The sequence below is a fragment of the Hyposmocoma kahamanoa genome, unplaced genomic scaffold (genome assembly GCF_003589595.1).
Source record: "Hyposmocoma kahamanoa isolate Upper Pololo Valley unplaced genomic scaffold, ASM358959v1 102, whole genome shotgun sequence".
In the NCBI taxonomy this organism is placed as follows: domain Eukaryota; kingdom Metazoa; phylum Arthropoda; class Insecta; order Lepidoptera; family Cosmopterigidae; genus Hyposmocoma; species Hyposmocoma kahamanoa.
In genome coordinates this window covers 13201412-13224240 of record NW_020653337.1, presented here as the reverse complement: position 1 = coordinate 13224240, position 22829 = coordinate 13201412, and the positions used below count along the sequence as shown (strand labels likewise).

Sequence of the window (22829 nt, the reverse complement as noted above, 5' to 3'; positions counted from 1 at the left end):
GCCATATTCGTAATGAGCACCCCCAAGTACCTCGAAAATGATACCCAGAATCAAAATCATATCAAAATAATCTTTATTTGATAGGTAAGCATAATTACACTTGAAATCGTCACATTGGTTAAACTCTACTGTTCATTCGTAAGGCAGATTCCTCCGAGAAGTATGACCAAGAAACTGTAGGGGTTGCTCTTTGGAAACAACATTTGTACACATTCAACTTGCAGAAATGGAGTTGCAATGCACACTTACATTAAAATTTAAAAAAATCTGCAGCTATCGCGATATTGCCTATTCTCACCGCGTGCACCGCGTAATGCAAGATTATGAATGTAGTCGCAGCGAGCAAGCCATCCAGTAATTCTGCACTGCGTCCTGCGAGACTCCATACGTGGGCCATACGCAGGATAGCGTGTGAGCAGGCTCCTGCCTGCGCGGCGGACTGCCATGCAGGTAGGGAATGGGCCGTTTAAGACAGCCCATATAATCGGATAGCGTAATGAAATAAGCGTTTGTACTCGTAACGATTTGTAATAAACTTTCACTAGCTTCTTCTTTTTTTTCACGGCACAGACTATACATATATTTAACTAAAACAACAGTCGACAGTAACGATTGAGAATTATAGACGTTTTCGAGGAGTTTTAGAGCGCTTATTACGAATGTAGCATTAATTTCTAAATCTAAGATGGTTGACAACAATTTTCAGAAATGTATTTAGATGAATGATTAGAAATATGTGCTATATTCGGAATGAGCAGCCCTTAATACCTTGAAAACGACACCCAACTTGCCATTATTCGAAAAGTCGTACCCGCCATCTTGGATTTACAAATTAGTGCCATGTTCTTAATGAGCACCCCCAAATACCTCGAAAACGACACCCAACTTGCTATTATTTGAAAAGTCATGTCCGCCGTCTTGGATTTAGAAATAAGTGCTATATTCCTAATGAGCACCCCCAAATACCTCGAAAACGATCCCCAACTTGCCATTATATGAAAAATCGTGCCCGCCATCTTGGATTTAGAAATAAATGCCATATTCGTGATGAGCACCTCGAATACCTCGAAAACGATTCCCATATTGCATTTATTCGAAAAGACGTGTCTGCCATCTTGGATTTAGAAATGAAAAAAGTCGTGTTCGCCTTCGTGTATTCAGATATAAATGCCATTTCTATAAGGATTACCAAAAATAAATTTTTGAAAATTCCTGTCACTTGACGTTGTCGATCAACAGTAACGATCGACAAAATCGAGTATATCTGTAGGCACCTGATCGATAGTAACGATCGACAAAATCGAACAAATCTGTAGGCATCTCTAACTTGACGATGAGTTATTTCCCCATTTTTGAGGGAAATGTTATTTCATGGCATCATTATTTTTATATTTGTGTGCGTGCCGACGAGCGTAAATACAAGTTGCTTACGCCTACATGAATTTGATTTTTGCCTCACTTGTGACAGTTCGTTTTTTATGAAACTATCATTCTATACGTTATTATTCTAAGGTTCGTTTGGTCCTCGAAATGCACCACATTATGATGCTTGCACAGGGAACGTGCATGCGATCATTCAAACCTTGAATTATTAATTTTCGAGTTAATTATATTAAGGTATATTACATCAAAAAAAAATTTTTTTCCGGCGGACGTAACCTCAACGTATGAAATTGTGAAAACAACCATTATTACTTAGCATCTTAATGTAATTAACTCGAAGTCATGTCATCGGGGATAGTGCAATTACGCGTAAAAAATAACATTTGATTATGAGTCTCCATTTCGGTAATTTAGTCGCCAAATCATGGGGTCTACTCTCGATCTCCGTCCGACATCCATCCGAAACAATTACTGCCATGCCAATTAAGCAATACTTGACCAAATGAAAAGACGCGTGATGCGAATGAAGCTTCATACTGGATACTTGTCATTTAATTTTGTCGAATATTACTTATTTGACAGTAATTGTTTCGGTCGGATGTCGGACGGAGATCGAGAGTAGCCCCCTGATCCGCGTAAATTATCACGACACAACCAAATTAGCGTGATTTACGGAGATCTATTGTTATCAGTCCGTAGACAACATAATATTGATTGCACAATATGTGCAAAAACGAAAGTCGTAGGGCATTGAAATAACAAAGTACTTAATAATGCTAAATCCTTCTTCTGTGAAATTTGGTTTAGCGCAGCTACGCGCTTTTTACCAATACTAAATACGCGGATGTGCACTATCACCGCCGATTTATCAATAATTTCTGGATTTCAATGATCGTATGGTATTTACTACTTAATGAGTGGCAATCTAAATACGTAGATATTTATCTTCTTAGCCTGGTCAAAAAAACCTATTGTTTTATCGTGCTTAGAATAATTTAGTATTTGCCTGCTACAAAGCGTCGTCCTAATTTTGTCAACCTTTCATTCTAATAGTAATTCTAATCAAGCTAAATTTTACGCAGTGTATTAATTTTATTATGATGAAGAAACTGTAGTATTATTATCTTTGCTTACTTATGGTGATAAAAAAAAAAGTCAATGTGACATCCACGTTCCACTGAATTTTTATGCATGTGAACTCATACATAATACTATCTCTGTCACTCGTACGTTGAATGTAATAAGCCGCTTTCTCTTACACAGTATTATAGCATATGCAGCTAGACGAAATGTTATTTGCCAATCACGTCTACTCTTTGTAAGTAAATTGATTTTATTATTTTTGTACCAATTTTCGGATAAAATTCTACTAGTTTAGAGAACAAAATACGTGAAAATTATCCGTAATCAATGCCCTACATTTTGATCAGAGGTAATCTCGCATCTTATGGGCATAAGAACCCCTGGCGCGTTTTGGTATCCGGCTTGAAAGGTAGTTGTAGACAATAATTACGTTCTTTACACTTTTATGTGCAATCAACAGATAAGATATACATAATACATTGCTTTCTAAATTATGCACACATTTCGTAACGTAAGTTTACTTTGTGGCTTGTTTTTTTCTAGCCGGTGACATAGAACAACTCAAACGCTTTGCATGTGGTGGATATTGCGACGATTCCACTATAGTGTATTTACAACATCCTTGTGTCATTCTAAGCGCATTGGAGGTAAGACTTTTTTATTTCCATGTATACAATCGGCCTGTGTAAGCCCATAGTCTTAATGACTTATGGGAATTTCGTATACCTATATAATAAATTAAAAACTTTATGAACAGGTATTGGGTTACAAAGTCGTAGCATCTAGTTCCACAGCGGTCAAGCAAGATTACAACGAGTATATGTGGACTATGAGAAAAGAATTCTCTGAACCTGAACCTTCTATCATTGTGGAGCAAGATAATTTCTCAAATTTTAATAAGGAGGCTATGCACTTGGGCAATTACCAACACCCAGCCAAGGACGACGAAGTCTAAGTGTGTAAAGTATATCTTTAAATTGTACATGTTTTGTTTGTAAAAATGAATACTAAAGGCAGCCAAAATTCAACCACAACGAATCTTGCCACAATACCAGCTGAAGACACTATTGTCTATATTGCAATCAAAGGATCTTTACATGCTCAAGATTGTTCTGTGTTTGGTCTAGGAGAAGAAGAAATAAAAGCTATGTCCAAGAAATATCCTATATCTGGAGTGGATGTTGTCAATGGGGTTACCATTAAAACTAATGTTCTAAATGCCATAAACTCTTTGAGCCAGCTTGGGTATAAGATAACTTCAAGCACTGGTGAAACTGAGATCACTTGGACTCTACAGCGTGAGATTTAAATGTTTTGATAACTCTTTATTGTTTTGATGTGTAGTTGTATTGTACTAAATAGATTTTATTGATAGCCATGGATGATATTTGTGATCACACTAATTGCACTCACAGTGCAAACAAATCTGTATGTCAAACTTTGTCAGAGATGGATTGGGAGAGGGGCATTTGGTATGCAGGTGAAAACTTTTCTAATATTTTTCATAAAATAGTAATTTTTAATAAGATCTAACCTCACCTCATGAAATTCTAGCTTACAATGGTGATAATCAGAAAGTTCAGTCTATTATAGACAAAGCAAGAAATGCAAAGGAAGCTGTGAATGCTCTAGATAATGCTGGGTACACAGCACTGCACTATGCTGCACGCACTGGCAACACCGATATCTGCAAAACACTTCTTTATAATGGAGCAGATATTAATGCAACAACTAATGGCAAAGCTACACCTTTACATAAAGCTGCAGCTGCAGGTATGTTATTACTTTTCATTATACTCCATTCGGTAATGCAGTAACAAATTTAAACTAATTACATGGCAGCACAGATTGTAAGGAAATGAAATGATTGGTTCATATGTATCAGCATAATTATAAGTCATTCAAAGTAACCTTTAGTAGCAGTTAAAGCTCCTTGTGAAAGAGTTCATCCAGGGTATTACTGCCACTACCTATTTCTGCCGCCTAGCAGTAATGTCAGCATTATTGTGTGCTGGTTTTGAAGGGTAAGGGCGCTGGTGAAATTACAGGCACATGGGACTTGTCAACTTATATCTCAGGGTGACGAGCACAGTCGCAGTGCCCCTCAGTTCTTTACGATTTAAAGCTCTATGTGGCATTGCAACTGTTATGAACAGGCATGTAGCGTATCATCAGGCGCACAACTTGTTCGTCCTGTCACTTTATATTGTCAAGAAAAAAATCCTTTCCCATTCATTATGTGCCATCCATCATGGATTTTTCTTCTAATGTAACAAATATTCAATGTCTTATATTAGTAATGGTGAGTCACTGGACAATAGAATACTAACACTCCTTCCTTAACATTTTACATTCATAATGTCTGTGGCCGAACAGTTACCATGCCGGACTGCCACGCAGAGGTTCTGGGTTCGATTCCCAGATAGAGAGAAATATGTGTATGGCCTACATTTATTTCTCTCATGAGTTTGGGTGTAATTTGTGGTTGTCTATGTGTGGTCCATGGCACCCGTGACACATGGCACCGTGACATTATTATTATATAAATTTATACATGACACTTTGGCCCGAATGAAGGTGACACCAAAGTCCTTATTTATTTTGTGTTGTCAAGTTAACATGGGAGTTACACAAAACATACCAATCTACACAAAACAGGTATTTAAATAATCTAATTTCAGGTAAACTGGCCACAGTGAAATTCTTAATTCAAACTGGTGCTTGTGTCGACGCCCAGGACGTTGACGGCCAAACAGCTCTTCACAAAGCTGTTGAAAACAAAAATCATGAATTAACAGCAATCCTACTTGAGTTATGTCCAAAACTCGCCCAAATCAAGGACACCAAGGGCCGCCTGCCTACAGAACTTGTAATGCAGTAAATGCCATTTTATTTATTAGGATTTAATGTATTTTTTCAGTTATTATTAATTTTAAGGTATTGTGTTTGCTGTGTACAATTATTATTGATCTCAAACACAATGAATTTATGAACTCTTATGTTACATTTTCTTTGATTTTATGAAAAAGTTTATGTTATGTTACAATTCCTTATTAGTTTGTGCATTTAGTTTGTATAGGTAGGAATTAAATTGGAAAAGTGCAGAGTGCATTGTCTAACATGTTTATTAAGGTATGAATTGATACACATAATGTATTTCACCCTGTATTTGTAGGCATGTGCAATTTTTCAGTATAAAGTAATAATATCTAAGCTTCAGGATGACTAGATCAAATATTAGTTCCATTATGTAGTCTTGATATTTACAAATATGATGCAAGCTACACGTGTTTCAATTAATTGTTTTATTTCCTTAAAAGATATTATGTTTTAGAGTACATAACGTGTATATCATCTAACACATGTATAACATAATAACAATGTTTTTTGAATAATTGTGTAAACCAATATTTTTCTTAGCAAGCAAAGAACTTGATTACAAATCTAGACATGTTTGGGAAACATTTTTATATAGCCATAATAATTTATTTCTGTAAGTGTAGGTTTTCTTATCAGGAAATATTTTATATTTTTCACTGTACAACTTTGTACTATGGATGTATTTATTTACTAATAAACGTTTTTAACATTATTCTTATTTATCTACCTGCTACACCTTTCGGCTTATTTTTAATAATTAGGGTTAAATTTAGTATCGAAAACCAAACAATCCATTAAGGACCTATTTAATATTGAATTGATTTAAATTTATATTGATTCATCTTCCATCATTAGGAATCTTCTTAAGCTCTTTGGTAAAGGCAATGATTCTATATAGAAGAGCAAGTTCTTAGTTCTATTCAGTGATCTAATTTTTATTCTACAGAGATCAGAGAGACTAAGAGGATGCTTGGTAGCATATGAAAGCCAATTTGCCCAACAGGGGGTAGTAGGAACTGTTATATCTGGTTTTACAATATTATGACCAGCTTTCCACAACATTCTAACTAACGCAAAAGTGCGCCGCCGACATGCGATTGACAAGTTATCCAATCCGCAGGAATTGAGGTCACTGGCATTTACGTCCGCTCCGTAACGTATGAGATACATCGCTGCACGGTCTCTGAAATATTTTATTTATTATTATAATTACGTTATCTAAAAAAATGCAACAAATGCCTATTTTTAATTTTACTAAACGTCAACTTACTTGGCCAACAACAAAGCCCTATTCAAAGGGGTGTCTCCAGTCAATGCAGTGGAATTCATATCAATGTTATATTCTAATAAATACTTCAGTAGTTCTTCAAATTCCTCTGGACAGTCTATACTCTCTACTGCGACGTGAAGGGCACTTGCACCCGTTATACTATTGCATGCATTGACATTAGCACCTGTAAAACAATGTAGTTTCATTCAATATTTCCAAAGTTCTATACTAAGAATTGGATCGACAGATAGTGTGACATGGCTATCAGCACAGACGTGATGACGTCGTACCACTTATTTGGTCTGTGCGTCGTTCGTATACTTTATTTTCAAAGGTTGTAAGTATAACGGTATATAATAATGGCGCAAACTCCAAAGTATCCAGCTAGTTGTGCTTTTGACTATACAAGATCTAGAGACGTTGAAACCGTTAACCTGTGCCAATACATGCCAAATTTAAATTCATATTTTTGCAAAGAGCACATCAAATATTTCATATGTAGTAGCCACTCTGCTAAAAAATGTTTACGTGTTCTTATACATAGTGTTGTAGCTTTGTATCTGAATTAGGTGCACTTCATACATTTTGCCTCGAATGATTACGTAGAGTAATTTATACTATGCTCACCCTTTTCAAGTAAAAGTCTAACAACTGCAGGTTGTGACAGCCTGGCCGCTAACAAAAGGGGAGTATCACCATTGTCGTTATGCAAATTTATTCCACCTCCAAAGTTTGCTAGCATGTTCGCTATCTCCACCTGCAAAAATACATTTATGTGTAGTAGAGAACTTTATTATTGCAGAAGGAATTACTAGTAAATATATATAACAGACAATGGTCAGAAAAAGGTGTTCCACATATATGGATACATGTATAGATATAGTTACAAGGAGCAACATAGAGTTGTTAAAACCACCAAATATTTATTAATTACTGTTTTGGAATTCCGGATTTGTGTAGGACAAAACTACTGACCTAGAAAGTTTTGTCCTACACAAATCCGAAGGTTTTAAAGTAATTCTAAATTGTAGTAAAAAAAATGCAGTAGATAACCGACCTTTTACTAAAATGTAGATTTATTCTACTACTACCTACACTTACAGTAATGAGAATGGTAACTCTCCGCCCCACAGTGTTATAGAGACCATTTTTACGACATGGCTTGTTTATTGCAAAAACCTACAGACCAAGTGATTTAAAACATTACAGTAGAACTCTCGAGTGACAAATTTGCTTAGTTAGGGCAAAAATAATTTTTGAAATGGCATAATTTTTTTAATTTTTTTTAATTTTTTTAATTAATTTAAAAATAATACATAAAAGTGTCGTATATAGTTCGAAAGAGCTTTATTCATATCACCTCTTACTCTTTATAAAAAAACCTCGTAACTTCCTTAGGTATTTTAATTTTCTTAATACGTATTTTAAATTTTTCGTTTTTATTTTTTTTCTCTAAAATTCCGCCGTATTGGGAAAAGTTAATTACATCAACAGTGAGGTCTCATATTACTTATTACCTCACAAAAAAAAAACCGAATTTAAATCTCGTGGAGTCTAGAAGTTATAGCAAACTATTTAATTTTTTCAGAGATGTCACTTTTATATGATACTTTCATATCCTGATATTATGAAACACAATAGACCTTTTTTAAAAATAAAATTACTAATTTTCTTCTTTATTAAGAAATAATAAGTAGGTACCTAATAATAATAAATTTAATATGTTTATTACTCACGCCAAAATACAAAACAATACAAATCTTAGTAAGCGCATTATAGTAATATATTGTGGTATCTGATGCTTGACGTAGATATTTCACCTACTATATTACAAGTTACCTGGCCAGCCCTTGGATATTGAGACTAAACATTACTAAGTAAGAGGGAAATAGTAGGTCAATAAACTTTTTAAAATAAAAATTAGGACGGAATGTGGCCTACATTAGTTAACAACGGGAACAAAGACAAAGATTCTAAAGAGCGTGCAAAATTTATACCGATTTTGGTGGGTGGGCAAAAGAGGACAAAATTAAATAAACAAAACCATTATAAAAGTTGAACCTCATTCTTGGTAATTTATTACTCTTAAATTTTCATTTTAATATTTTATATCGAATATACCTCGTATGGAACATCATCAACAATCAATATTGAAAGTTCATATTCTTCACATTCTCACAAAAAAAAGATTCAAATTTCATGGAATTTAGTTTTAATATATTTCATAATATGCAACGAGACGAGTCTAAGTTTTTTGAATAAAGATAAACAAAAAATAATATATAATTAATTCTTACTAACATAATATTTTAAGGTAAATTGTTACTAATTGTGTACTAATACAATAATGAATGATGTGTGAAATAAACAATATTTTATTTTATTTCATAATCTTCGTCTCCAACACGAACCACAGAGTTTTCAAATTCAAACTTTTGTAAATCATCTGTAGGTACAGCTGCGGACTTCTTCAAGTGACTCTGGGTTAGCTAGTTGTAGTGGCTCTGATAAAGGTTGCAATAGCTGTATTGCAGCTACAGGTAAAGGCATATTCAGCCGTTTGTTTTGTCTTTGGTGTACCCAAGCGTTCGATATAAAGGAATCAGATGATTCCAAAGCTCTGTGAAACAAATCTGTCATCGTTTTTATGCGGTCCATTTTTCTACAATGATGCTCACGATCACTCCTCCAATATTTATTTCTAGACTCGGAAGCCTGCTCGGAGACCATACATTGGTATGCTATTGAAGCAGTGTTGTTGACTTAATTATGTCAGCACTGTGCATCAATATGTTATGCAGTGTCACTGTCATGGGATACCAGGGATAGCTCTCGACGTATTTATAAGCTTACAAAATTACAGTTAAAATGACATGCAAATCGTCCAATAACCATTCTTCAACATCTAATATTTGGGAAAAAGTTTGGCGATTCTGATCAGATAAGGCAACTCGCGCAGTATTGCCATCATTTGTTGTACTGGAATTGGGACGAACAACGTCTACCAGCAAGTCAATTTTTTCCCTTACTTGCTTTTGAATAGCTTTTTTTTCTAGCATCTACGAGTCGCTTATATTCTGAATTTTTAGGTTTTTCTCCACAATTTTAACGACTTTTTTGTAAGTAAGATGCAAAAGAAATTCAAGCACCCGAATCTATGCATGTAGTGGACTTTCACCATGGTTCATGGCGTCTTTATTTATTGGTTTCTCTAGTACCATGTTCAAATATTAAACTGATTGGCAGTTAGATTACAGTAAGGGCAACGCGTTTGAGAAGAAGTATGTAGAATTATATTCAATACTTTGCCGTCAATGGCAGCTAAATATAATTCGCATCGCATGATACTTTTTTTATGGCCTTTAGATGTTTCCCCCAACAACGGAGTTAAATCACGAATTTAAGACTCTACTCTTAATTTTTCTGACAAGGTCAACCCTTTTGTTTCTTTTCTGTATAGCACACATAATGGTCTACACTACCGATATGATTGTGAGGCTGAATTCTTCCAAAGATAGTCGTTGTTAACAGATTTCAGCACCAACGGAATATACGTAGTTGCTATGAGACGATTTTCTTCGCCACCTTCAACATCAGAAAACGCCTGTTTGTAAAGAACTTGTTCAGTACTTTCACCGAACCCCCAGTTTCCTCCCAAGGTACATTCTAATCATTTTAAAGCATTTAGTACTGTGTTATAACTTCATCATTTAATTTCAATATCTTCTCAAAAGCGTGTTGCAAAAGATTCTGGAACGGAACTGTAGGTTCTATTTCTGATATTGTAATGGCAGCTGGGTATAGCAACTGTATCTTGCCTCTTGTACCTTGTAGTAAGGCGGAAATGCAGGAAACCCACGTTCCAGGAGATTTAACAGCAGAAATTGGTAAGACTCAATTGTCATTTTTCTATCAATAATAACTGCTAGCGCTTCATCCGGAGTATACGGTTGGGTAGAATGTTCATTTTTTTTAAACCGACATAGGCGCATTTTCTTTTTCTAAACATGTTTGAAGCACCTTTTCTAAATCTCTGGCTGATTTGCTTTTAAGGGGTTCACCTTCGGCGAAATGGAATTTTAACGAAAAGCCTTACGAAGGTCGACCCATTCTTCTGCCGCAGATAACGTGTCTCCGGAATTAATTTAGTCTTAATTTAATTAATTTTACAAGATTCACCCGGATATTTTAACCTTCCGAAAAGTGACGAACCTAACGACGAAAATTCCGGATATAACTCTTATTATTTTATAATATACGAGTACATATACGAGTACATATTTACATACAATACACATAAATTACAAATAGCTAACTGTTCTTATCATACACAAGCCATATGCAAAAGACTGAAAGAGGCCCGTTACGACATTTTCAATTTTCGATTATACATGTCACAACGTTTGTATAGGTTAACTCCGGCCATGCTTGTCATTGGCTCCAACGCAGACCGCGAAAGGCCGGAAAAACTCCAGACATTTTTTCGCGGTTTTTGGATTAGACTTTGGATTGTATTTATTGTCATCTGATTATTGGTAAGTCAATGGGCAATCTCCTCTGGCAAGTACAAATACTCACAACATTGCAAAAAGAAATCCTCTACGTCCAGTCTAGCCAAGAGTGGAATTACATTTTTCATATACGTAATTAACTAGTACATAATACATATCGATACCGTCACATCGATAACTTTCCGTCTCTAGTATATTCATGAGAATCGATTTATTGTATAGGCCTATTCTGTGTACGGACATGACATGAATGTGTGTTTATCTGTGTATTTGTAAAAATAAGCTAGTGTTGTCGATTTTTGTTTGTGTGAGACCATAGTGACACAACTCAATATTGCATTTGAGTGCACCTGTTTGCTTGTAGTACTACCAAGGTCCTCAAAAAGTGGCAGAAAGTTATGTTCGAGAAATAACGCTAATAGCGCCTCACGTCCTATGTGCTCTAAGAGTAGAAATGTCGTATTTTACAAGGAAAATCTTCACACTTGATTATTTTATTACTTTTCATAAAAAAACTGAACACTAAAACAAGACGAAAAAAGTCTCATTTTCGACGCCCTTACCCATGTATGGCTATTTATCTTCATAAATAGAATAAAGAGAGGAGTTTCTTTCATCCGAAAATCCTAACTTTGAAAAAAGTAATTAATATTTGGTGGTTTTAACAACTCTATGTCGCTCCTTCCATACATAAATGTGGAACACCTTTACCAACCATAGACATTAAAATACTAAATATAAGGCGCCTGTGATATTTTTTCATCTAATTTCTTGCCCCGTCCCATTAGCCTACCATTTCTTGTGACCCAAGTACCTACACAATCTTTTTGTAAACAAACTGTCCAAATTTGTTAAAACCAACTATATTAAATTATAATTATCTAGTCTAACAAAACCTATTTTCTGTAACAATTGTAGTTATGAATAACATATTATTATATGTATATACTTATAAACCCACTACCTTAGAATAATAACGCATAGAATGATAGTTTCATAAAAAACGAACTGTCACAAGTGAGGCAAAAATCAAATTCATGTAGGCGTAAGCAACTTGTATTTACGCTCGTCGGCACGCACACAAATATACAAATAATGATGCCATGGAATAACATTTCCCCCAAAAGTGGGGAAATTGTATCTTGCTTAACTCATCGTTCAGTTACAGGTGCCTACAGATTTGCTCGATTTTGTCGATCAGGTGCCTACAGATATGCTCGATTTTGGCGATCGTTACTGTTGATCGACAACGTCAAGTGACAGGAATTTTCAAAAATTTTTTTTGGTAATCCTTATGGAAATGGTATTTATATCTGAATACACGAAGGCGGACACGACTTTTCTTATTTATAAATCCAAGATGGCGGACACGTCTTTTCAAATAAATGCAATATGGAAATCGTTTTCGAGGTATTCGAGGTGCTCATCACGAATATGGCATTTATTTCTAAATCCAAGATGGCGGACACGACTTTTGAAATAAATGCAATATGGGGATCGTTTTCGAGGTATTCGGGGTGTTCATTACGAATATGGCACTCATTTCTAAATCCAAGATGGCGGGCATGATTTTCATATAATGGCAAGTTGGGGATCGTTTTCGAGGTATTTGGGGGTGCTCATTAGGAATATAGCACTTATTTCCAAATCCAAGACGGCGGACATGACTTTTCAAATAATAGCAAGTTGGGTGTCGTTTTCGAGGTATTTGGGAGTGCTCATTAAGAACATGGCACTAATTTCTAAATCCAAGATGGCGGGCACGATTTTTCGAATAATGGCAAGTTGGGTGTCGTTTTCAAGGTATTAGGGGCTGCTCATTCCGAATATAGCACATATTTCTAAATCCAAGATGGCAAAGAATTAGAAGTCTTGTCCCCCATCTTGTATTCAGATATACATGTCATTTCCTTATGGTTTACGAAAAATACATTTTTGAAATTTGTTGTCAACCATCTTGGATTAAGAAATTAATGCTACATTCGTAATAAGCACTCTAAAACTCCTCGAAAACGTCTATAATTCTCAATCGTTACTGTCGATCGATAATGTCAAGCAAATCTGTAGGCACCTTATTAAATACTACCCAATTCTTATTTAACTCATATATAAACAAAAACCTACAAGCGAGTTTTAGTGCGACTATCGAATTTGAATATATAAATAGCCTGATATTATCTGTGGGTATGTTTACATGAAAAGTCCACGATAACAATTAAAAACCTGAACCTGAAAGTTATTTATACACGATTATGGAGAACTGACGATGACTTTTTAGTCAGAGTTAGTTTCCTGAAATAATTTTAATTAAGAACTTTTAAGTCTGGGCAAGACAATTTTTTTAAATGAGTGTATGATGAACTAGAATAATGATTTTTCACATGAAACTAATGAAGGCAAATACTAAATATATTTCGTAAAAATAGCTAACGTAAATTCCCTACAATGATGTTGCGGCGGTGTACATTTGTAGAAATTTTGCAACCGATGAGATATTGCCTATTCTCAAAAAATTACGTAATATAATTATTTTGAAACAGAATAGCAAAATGGGGAGAAAAAACCCGTTACTTTGCAACATTTTCGTATCTTGTTGCAACGAAATTAATTTTCTGTTTTAGTGAATATTTATATAAAAATACAAGTTGAAACGCGTTATTTCCTTGTGGAATGTGATGTAAGTGTCTATTTTATATTTGTCTGATCTATTTTTAAACCCAATTACCGCACAATTCGTCATTTTTATCAAAAATTTTTGAGCTCCTCGCGGTGCAACTTGACCTTGAGCACTGACAGCCCGCTCGCTCGTGTAAGCCCATAGGGCGTCCTACAATTTGCCTCACTTAACGTGTGCGGGCTAGGTTTCTATGCGTTATTATTCTAAGCCCACTACTATACTTACTATACTTACTACTATACTTATACACCACATAGCTTTTATATAATAATAGCATGGCAGGAGGCGACTTAACGCGCGAGATACAGCTATTCTTGTGTTGAGATCTCGCGCTATATGTCGCCCTAGTCGCTATTAAAAAAAAACATACCTGGCGTTGTATGATAGCATTGTGTAAAAGTTTATGTGAATGCGTTATTCTAGCGCCAGAAGCTAACAACACTTTAACAACGTCTGCATATCTTTGCCACACTGCCTCGCACAATGGTGTGTATCCTGTAAAATTATAGAAATTAGAAAAACAAAAGCAAACTGCTTACAATATCGCACTGTTAGTTTAGTATCTACATAAAGTGAAACTACAATTTTTACTCCTACCATGTATTTCTTCACCATTAACATTGGCTCCAGATGAAATAAGATAGTTTACAACTTCTATATGACCCCTCCCTGAAGCTAAATATAAGGCAGTTCGCTCATTTGTATCCCTTGCTTCTAAATATGAGCCATGGTTGACTAGAATTTGCACCTAAAAAATATATTTCTAGCAATATTAATCCGCTACAATATGATACTATTAAAAAAATCAATGTTTAATAAAAAATACCAAATCTATAAATCCTCTTGATGCTGCAAAGTGTAATGGGGTCATTTTTTCATGAGTTTTATAGTTGACGTGACTACCCGCAAGAATTAACATTTTAACTATTTCTGCGTGATTTCTAATCACTGCCACATGTAAGGGAGTGAGACCATCACTAGCTGTTATATCAAGTTTGCACCCTGAAATCAAATTTAAAAAACAAGTGAGAATACTTTTAAGAGACGTTAACACATTCCAAAATTACTAGAATACTAATAAGTTCATTTTTATTCATTTTATTTGGGACAACAACAGCTTGTTATGGCTAGGTTACTGATATAAAATGAAGAAGGCCAATATAGTTATCCTATAATTGCATAAGAGAGTGAGATGTGCTCATGAAATACTGTGAGCTGTACACAATGTTACTGTTACATATATTATTTGCATAATTCTTGCTAACTAGGACATATAGCAGCAAAATATCCTTTATTCTCATAAGGACAGATTCTCAATAGGACGGATTCTCAAGAAGACGGATTCTCATGAAGACAGATTCTCAAAAAACCGGAAATTGTACAGGTGCACGCAAAAGTATTTGAAATACGCCTCGGTAACATAAGTTTAACGTATGTCTGCATGTTCCTTGCGCGTTGGTTACTTTTTGTATGGGCCTTTAAATAGTACTTTTTTTTGTCGTCGTGGCGATAATTGAGGATGCCTATCATTGAGGGATGCCTATTTCTAGCAGTGGACGTCTTTCGGCTGAAGTGATACTGATGATGATATCACAATATTTGGTCAAAATGTCAATCCACTGTTCCCAGGGTGTAAACAAACCGATACATCATAAATGGTTAATTTGTGCATTTATGATGCACGTGATCATTTTTTAAATTTATTTGAAATTATTAATTGATCCTTTTTTTCACAATACTTAACATATAACGCATTATGGTGTGTCGGTTTGTTTCATCATCATCACACAGCCTGTATACGTCCCACTGCAGGGCACAGGCCTATGTATGGACCGTGGGTATCCATACACGATGCTTGTTGTTGACTCCCGGGGAATAGTGGATTGAAACAGCAGAGTAGGTATATGAGTAAATTGCAGTGGAAAGTGTAATCTCCTTGCTGTATAATTTGTTTTGTTACTGGTGATTTGATAAAACTAATTATTAAACATGTCATTGATTTGACATTGTCATGAAATATCTTGAATGTAAGCTAATTTTCCTATCTCTATGTAAAATCATTGATTTTTTTTTCAAAAATGGATAAAGCGGGCCCTAGTTCTGGAAAAATTAACATCGTGATAATTGAAGGAAATAAAGGTACGACTCAGTTTATGAGCTGTTAATTTTTATGAATATTCATTTACTGTGTCAGGACAGTTTTCCTATCGTCTCTGTTCCGTTTGGAGCTGTACAACATGTATTGATGGATAGAACTGGGGAGTAGTTCAGTTGTGATAGATCGGTTGACCGGACCATACCATACCTAAACTTTCATGTGGTAGTACAGTTAACCGGACAGACGATAATTCTTAGTGACCATGGGTACAGTCAAATCTATAGACAACCAAAAGTTTAGCTGTGGTCCTGTCAACCGGTATATCACGACTGAACCACGGAAAAGAAGCACCGAATGAAGTTTTTTACTTATTGTTATAGGTAAAGGCCGGTTATCGAATCAAGGAATGGTGCTTCTGCACGCTGGCCATAAATATAATTTTGTTAAAACAAATATGTGTGGTACAACTAATTGGCGATGCGTCAATAAAAACATTTGTAGCACTTCCATAACATTAACAGCTGATAATAAAGAAATTGTGAAAGAAGCTAAACATGTATGTTTACCAGATTATGAACGTAACAAAATTGATTTCACAATGTCATTAGCCAAACAAGAGGTTTGTCTTAATATGGCGCCTATACCTGAAATTTTTGAGAAACACTATTACAAACTTCATAAACAGGATTCTGATCATACATTTGGTCAGGGCGAAATGCTTTCCCCAGAGGAATTACCTACATTCAGTTCAAAAAAGGATACGCTGTATCGGGCACGCTATAAATTTTTAAATGTAAAAAAAAGTAAATTTTTGCGACCCCAAGATGTGCAGTTGCCAGACAGTTTAGTAAGTGATTTCTTTTTGTATGACGATGGTGTTGAAGAGAAGATTATAATTTTTGGTACTCGACTGGCAAAAGCAACATTGAAAACAGTTGATATTGTGTACGTTGATGGAACGTTTAGATGTTGCCCGATTCCTTTCTATCAGCTGTTTTCTGTACATGCTGACATTACGCATGAATCAGGAACTGTGTGCTTTGTGCCATTGTTGTTCGCTTTGTTGCCCAACAAAAGCCAAACTACATACGAGAGACTTTTCAAAATTTTAAAATATCAATTTTTTATGAATATCAGCACTTTCAAATGTGACTACGAACTGGCTATTATCCAAGCGATAAAGGCAATATATCCTGACATTGTAGTAAAGGGTTGCTACTATCATTTTACAAACGCAGTTTGGAAAAAGTCGAAATCGATTAATTTTAGTTCATCCAACGAGGGTCGTAAATGTACTCAGCTCTTTTCCTTATTAGCACTGTTGCCAGCGTCGCTTATACCGGAGGCGTATCTGACATTATGTGAATTAGCTCCTAATACTGAAGAAAGTACACAATTCCAAAATTATTTCTCGAAGCAATGGATCAATCTTATTACGAGAGAAGTTTTCAGTTGTTTTGGCGAGAAATTTCGAACGACAAACGCAATCGAAGGGTGGCATAAAAGAATTAATTCTAGAATTCCTAAAAGGCCATCGATGCTTTATTTCATCATGCTTTTGAAGAAGGAAGCAAAACTGTCGGACATAAAAATTGTCAGAGGGTCCTTTTATTGTGCGGGAAAAAGAAGGAGAAAAAGTGACATTTTAGTTGACAGAAAAATTGAACAGATTGTATCTGAATGTGTACGGAGTGAAATATCGGTCTTTGAGTGTTTGCAACGCCTTGCGATACTAAGACGTTTTGACGACGACAATTGACAAGTTATTAAAATAATTTTATCTCTATTTTTTTCTCTTTTTCTCCTTACGTGTACTGCTGTTCTTTTGAGAATCTGTCTTCATGAGAATCCGTCTTCTTGAGAATCCGTCCTATTGAGAATCTGTCCTTATGAGAATAATGGCAAAATATACAATAGACTTACAATGTGAAAGTGCATTTAGATAATAAAATCAAAATTATCTTTATTTCGTAGGTAGGCAAATTACACTTGAAATCGTCACATTTACACAATTTTCAAAACCATACTGTCTTATTCTTTATACAGGGTGTCCCACGGCTATGCCACAAGGAGGGAAAGTACCTTAAATACCATTGATAGAACATTTTACTGAAAGAAGACTTCATTTTGATTTTAAAAACAATTCGAACTGCATTCAAAGATTTTTAAATAATCGCTTGTCTGAACCGGGAATCGAACCCGCAAAATGTGAAAAAAAAAACCACCTGTAATTTTGTTTTACTGATCGAAAGCCTCAATCATAAGGATTGTTTTCTTCTAAATAACATAGCATCTTAAATAAAAGGAAGACCATGAAATTGAAATTTAATTAAAATAATAATATAATACAAATTTAAGTTATCAAATGTTCAAAATGTCTCCCATTGTGTAGTATACAAATTCTCATTCTTTTCATAATTTCGCTTCCTGTTGATTTATTTATCTTTTCATGGTGAATGTTTAAAATAATACGTCTAAGTTCAGTTTGTAACTCCTGCACACTCTCATCATCTCATCCGGTTCCTGTAAACTAAATCTTTTGCATATCCCCATAAAAAAAATCTAACGGGGTTAGATCCAGGGATCTCGGAGGCCATTTAATTTGTCCATGAGTATCGATCCAGGAAGGACAATGTTCATTAAGAAAGTCCGCTGTTCTCCGACTATTATGAACCGGAGCCCCATATTGCTGAAGAATAAGACTTCGTCGTTCTGCATCGGGAAGATTATTAATCTCGCTCCTTAAAATCTCAAGTGTTTCTAAATATTTTTCAGTGTTCAGATGCCCTTCGTAAAAATTTATTAAGAGAACCCGGTTTTTCACAATCCCACACCAACAGTTGAATGAAAAACGCACTTGATCATTAGTTTCGCGGATTCGTAAGGGATTCTGTCTCGACCAAATACGATTATTACGCCGGTTGTACATACCATTGTTACTGAAGTTTAACTCGTCTGACCAAATAATGTTAGTCAGGAAATTTTGATTCTGACTCATCCGCCTCTCGATTTAGTGGCAGAAAATAAGTCGTCTTTCGGCATCACCCGGGCGTAATTTTTGAAGTAATCGCCCTTCAACATAACTCTTGAATTTGTATTCTTTCAAAGCAAAAACAAAAGAATACATAGACGTTTGAAAATGGAACACATTTTCAAATTATTATTTTATAATCAGTCAGCCGCTTTGTGATTGTGAACTTTTTTGTGAATTTCCTTATTATTTCTTTAGTAATACTTTGAAATGATAATGTATGTTGTTATGAGCGCGGCATAGTCAGAGAAAAAGTTGTCCATTTTCTTGAACAAAATTTCAAATTAAAGTGAAATTTCATGGTCTTCGTTTTATTTAAGATGTTATGTTATTTAGAAGAAAACAATTCGTATGATTGAGGCTTTCGATCAGTATAACAAAATTACAGGTGGTTTTTTTTTTCACATTTTGCGGGTTCGATTCCCGGTTCAGACAAGCGATTATTTAAAAATCTTTGAATGCAGTTCGAATTGTTTTTAAAATCAAAATGAAGTCTTCTTTCAGTAAAATGTTCTATCAATGGTATTTAAGGTACTTTCCCTCCATGTGGCATAGCCGTGGGACACCCTGTATAATCCCTATCAGAGTAATATCCTCTCTTTAGTACTGTTGCCTTCACATGATTTTTAACTTATCCAAGTATAAGTCCAAAACAGCTTTTGGAATCTTATTATAATACTGAGTTCTTTGCCCCACAAAAGAACCGAGAACCCTTTGAAGTCTTAACTTCGGTAAAACGAGATTCCATTTATGTCTAGTATTAAAATTATGTACATCACTCCGTTTATTATACAATTTATTATTCAAACGCACAAAAAGTACATAAAAACTTGAAGATTAACTGTGATGCAGTCAGTAGTCAATATGCCAATTTCCTTAAAAATCTCCCTAAGTGAAGTAAGTGGGCTTAATTTCTATATCGCTCTAACCGCAAGCTTTTGCAAAATAAAAATTGTTTCTATATTTATAATCATTGACCTACCAACAAGTGGACGTCGGTTTCGCGCTAAAAAGTGTCCGCACCTATAGGGCGTTAAAATCGCATACAGAGCATCAATCGCGCAACAGTCTTCGTTTGTTCGACGGACAGCGCGGATGTCAATCATGCAGAACTATATAACAATAACTTGTAAAAATTACTGCAGTAAAGTGTAAAAACGGGATTTTGTATCATATTTTCAATAAACAAATATATTGTGTTATAATAGTTAAAAGATTATTTTGTGCAGTTGTATAGTATTTAACTTATATACAAATGAATCAAAAATATAAATTACATAAGCAAACAAAATAATTAAATAGCTAACTGTCCTTTTTCTACACATTGCATGTGCAAAAGATGGAAAGAGGCCCGTTATGTCAATTTCAAGAATCTTATATAAACTTCTTGGTCATTTTAAATAATTCGAACCACAAGCAATTGAAAGATTTAGATAAAGACAAAGAAACTATAGTGTAGCTTTGATTTTAATATCATTTTTAAAATGATTTTTTATTGAACATTAGCAATAACTAACAAAATATTGTTGCAATCGTTGTACGGCTTCGGATTACCTATCACAATACATTTGCTCGAAATAACGTTAGCTCGAATTTTCATAATGTCAAATGTGTTTTTATAAGAATATTACAAATCAAATTTATTTAAATTTAATTAATCAAAGTTTATTTTGTCTTTGTGAAAAATATCAAAACTACTTGAAAGTGTAACGCTTTTATTATAAATCGGTTTTCATAATTACGGATATTTGAGTTTACGTTTAGTTGGAATATTGGTACACTGTTTATTTTCACATTTTTAATATTTGTATGTATGTATCTACCCAACTCTTTATTATTTCTTTCAGTGAATTTGCACAAAATTCGACATAATAATATATATAAAAATTAATTAATATTTACAATAAAGGCTGCTCCATTACTCCTGTGTTCCAAGTAATTTTCAGTTGAAGATAAACATGGTGCATTTTATTAAGTTTCCAGTAGAAGCTGAATATGGTGTTTTTGGGCCATTAAATTGTTGCAAGCAAAATAAGGCACTACTGCAATGACGTTACAATTTAAATTAAATGTTTCAGTTTTTTTATATTTCGTTTGTATCGGTCGCACATTTTTTTCGTGGTTTTTGTATTAGACCCGATGTCCATTTGGTGGTAGGTCAATGTTTGTAATACACAAAGTACATAAGTATTTCAGAGTAAATATAACTTACCAGCATCTAATAATAACTTGACAACTCCAGCATGTCCTTGTTCTGCAGCATAATGCAACGCAGTCCTCATAAATGTGTCTTGTTGGTCAATGCCGTTGGTAACTGCTGATGCAGCTGCAATAGCTGCCCCAGTACTTTCTAAAATTGCTGCATACCACCTGCAAAAACATCATAATTGATTTGAAAATATACAGGCTCTAATATTTTTTGCTGAAGTAATTTGATTTTAAAGGTGTTTAAGATGTCAACACACTTTCAATCAAATTAATGCTTTCCATTGCAAAGTATGATTTTCTAAGTCCGATTTCTATTTAAATAATAAATAATTTAAGTGCTCTGATTTAACTGTAATACTTAATTAATCAAATATTAGTTTTCCACTTAAAAGTAAGTAAAAAAAGTAAAATAACTGACTGAGACCATTTTTCATGCCAAATTCTTTGATTAAATGCGTTAAGAACACAGAAGGTTTTTTGCACTAACTTGTACATTGAAGACCAAGTCTCATCTTCGCTAGTGGTGGGTGCAACATTTCCTATTTCCTCATCCCATTCCAAATCAGCCTGTGGAGACATAGTCAAAGAAGGGGGACTCAGTGGACTCTTTAAACCAGGTAACTTGCCTTCATCACTACTGGACCCTTCACTATGTATAAATACAAAGTAACCTTGGTTCTTGTCCATACTTCCTGTAGTGGTTGAAGCAATGCTTTCCGCATAATAGTCTTTGAACATCCTATCACTAAGATTTTTGCATTTGACTACGGTTTCATTTTGTTGACTATCATGCCTGAGTTTTCTTTTATGCGACTTCACTTGCCTCTTTCTTGTACTTGTTATTTTGCTCATACTGGTGGTTTTACTATATTCTATGAGCAACTTTACAAGAGTAATGTTGCCTATCTTAGCTGCTTCACCGAGGCATGTTTTACCACATTTACAAGTTCTGTTTGGGTTAGCACCTGCAATAATATTAAAATTATTTTATTTCAATACCAAAACATGAGCGTCGTAAAGCTGTATTTTACCTTGTGATAATAACTGAGAAATAGTGTCCTCGTCTTCGACTAGGACAGCCTGATATAAACTGTCTTCTGCAGACTTTTCCATATCGATCTTGTAGTGTTATATAGTTTGAAAGACCAATAATGTTATTAATGTAGTCCAATAATGCTATTATGTTGAATGCTACAATATAACTTTAGCAACGATATTGTTGAGCATATCCATATCTACAGTTGTCTTTTTTAGCTCCGTCCAAGCCATGTCCAAACCAAACTAGCTTGATTATAATGACATGACCACAGAACAATAATTTTTTTTTTTTAATTTATTAAGGCTTTGGCAAAGCCATCAGCCTAAACATGAAGTTTGTTTCTGTAAATATGGCCGCCACAAAGAGGATAGGTAATTTGAGGCGGCGTGTTTGGATTGGCTCGGGATTCCTTAAAACGGGCCGATACGGATATTCTAGTTAGAGATTCATATAATTTCGCGTTTTAATCTTCGATTAAGGCACAATAGCACTATCCTATTCCACTTTAAACTAGATTTCACAAAATAATTGAAAGTCAAAATAAAAACGACACTTTTCCCTCCAAAAGGTCCTGGGCTCTGCTATAAACTTACATACAGCCATAGATCATATGCCCGTTCTACATTAGTCCGCGGATCGCACTCTATAT

At 34.7% G+C, this 22829-nt stretch overlaps 2 protein-coding genes across 6 annotated transcripts; one reads left to right on the top strand and one right to left on the bottom strand.

Moving 5' to 3' along the window:
- The first annotated feature begins 2764 nt into the window (after positions 1-2764).
- Positions 2765-5871, top strand: LOC113233189 (ankyrin repeat domain-containing protein 39-like). 5 transcript variants are annotated; one of them, XM_026468236.1, is made up of 5 exons: positions 3281-3421; positions 3594-3764; positions 3842-3946; positions 4021-4239; positions 5148-5871. In XM_026468236.1, the coding sequence occupies exons 2-5, from the start codon at positions 3614-3616 to the stop codon at positions 5345-5347; spliced, it is 675 nt and encodes a 224-aa protein (XP_026324021.1). In that variant the 5' UTR covers positions 3281-3421; positions 3594-3613; the 3' UTR covers positions 5348-5871. The 5 variants fall into 5 exon arrangements, with proteins under 5 accessions (XP_026324035.1, XP_026324029.1, XP_026324021.1 ...); XM_026468250.1 differs by lacking the exons at positions 3594-3764; positions 3842-3946; positions 5148-5871 and adding exons at positions 2765-2875; positions 3010-3113 and having other exon boundaries at positions 3224-3421; positions 4021-4150; XM_026468244.1 differs by lacking the exons at positions 3842-3946; positions 4021-4239; positions 5148-5871 and adding exons at positions 2765-2875; positions 3010-3113 and having other exon boundaries at positions 3224-3421; positions 3594-3723.
- Positions 5872-5974: 103 nt separating this feature from the next.
- On the bottom strand, positions 5975-22371 carry LOC113233217 (ankyrin-3-like). The gene is made up of 9 exons (XM_026468259.1): positions 22173-22371; positions 21629-22106; positions 21146-21303; positions 14631-14806; positions 14402-14552; positions 14175-14299; positions 7244-7373; positions 6617-6800; positions 5975-6529 (listed from the first exon to the last, which is right to left on the bottom strand). Exons 1-9 carry the CDS (start codon positions 22252-22254, stop codon positions 6175-6177), a joined length of 1839 nt encoding a protein of 612 aa, XP_026324044.1. The 5' UTR covers positions 22255-22371; the 3' UTR covers positions 5975-6174.
- Between the last annotated feature and the right edge of the window lie 458 nt (positions 22372-22829).

Bases quoted from the DNA above. Each gene is read 5' to 3' on its own strand.
- LOC113233189 (XM_026468221.1), top strand. From the start codon at position 3,467: ATGAATACTAAAGGCAGCCAAAATTCAACCACAACGAATCTTGCCACA. The intron at 3,947-4,020 runs GTGAAAACTTTT...ATGAAATTCTAG, and splicing joins GAGGGGCATTTGGTATGCAG to CTTACAATGGTGATAATCAG. The intron at 4,240-5,147 runs GTATGTTATTAC...ATCTAATTTCAG, and splicing joins ACATAAAGCTGCAGCTGCAG to GTAAACTGGCCACAGTGAAA.
- LOC113233217 (XM_026468259.1), bottom strand. From the start codon at position 22,254: ATGGAAAAGTCTGCAGAAGACAGTTTATATCAGGCTGTCCTAGTCGAA. The intron at 21,304-21,628 runs GTTAGTGCAAAA...ATGTTTTTGCAG, and splicing joins ACTTGGTCTTCAATGTACAA to GTGGTATGCAGCAATTTTAG. The intron at 7,374-14,174 runs GTATGTTTTTTT...GTATTTTTGCAG, and splicing joins ATGCTATCATACAACGCCAG to GTGGAGATAGCGAACATGCT.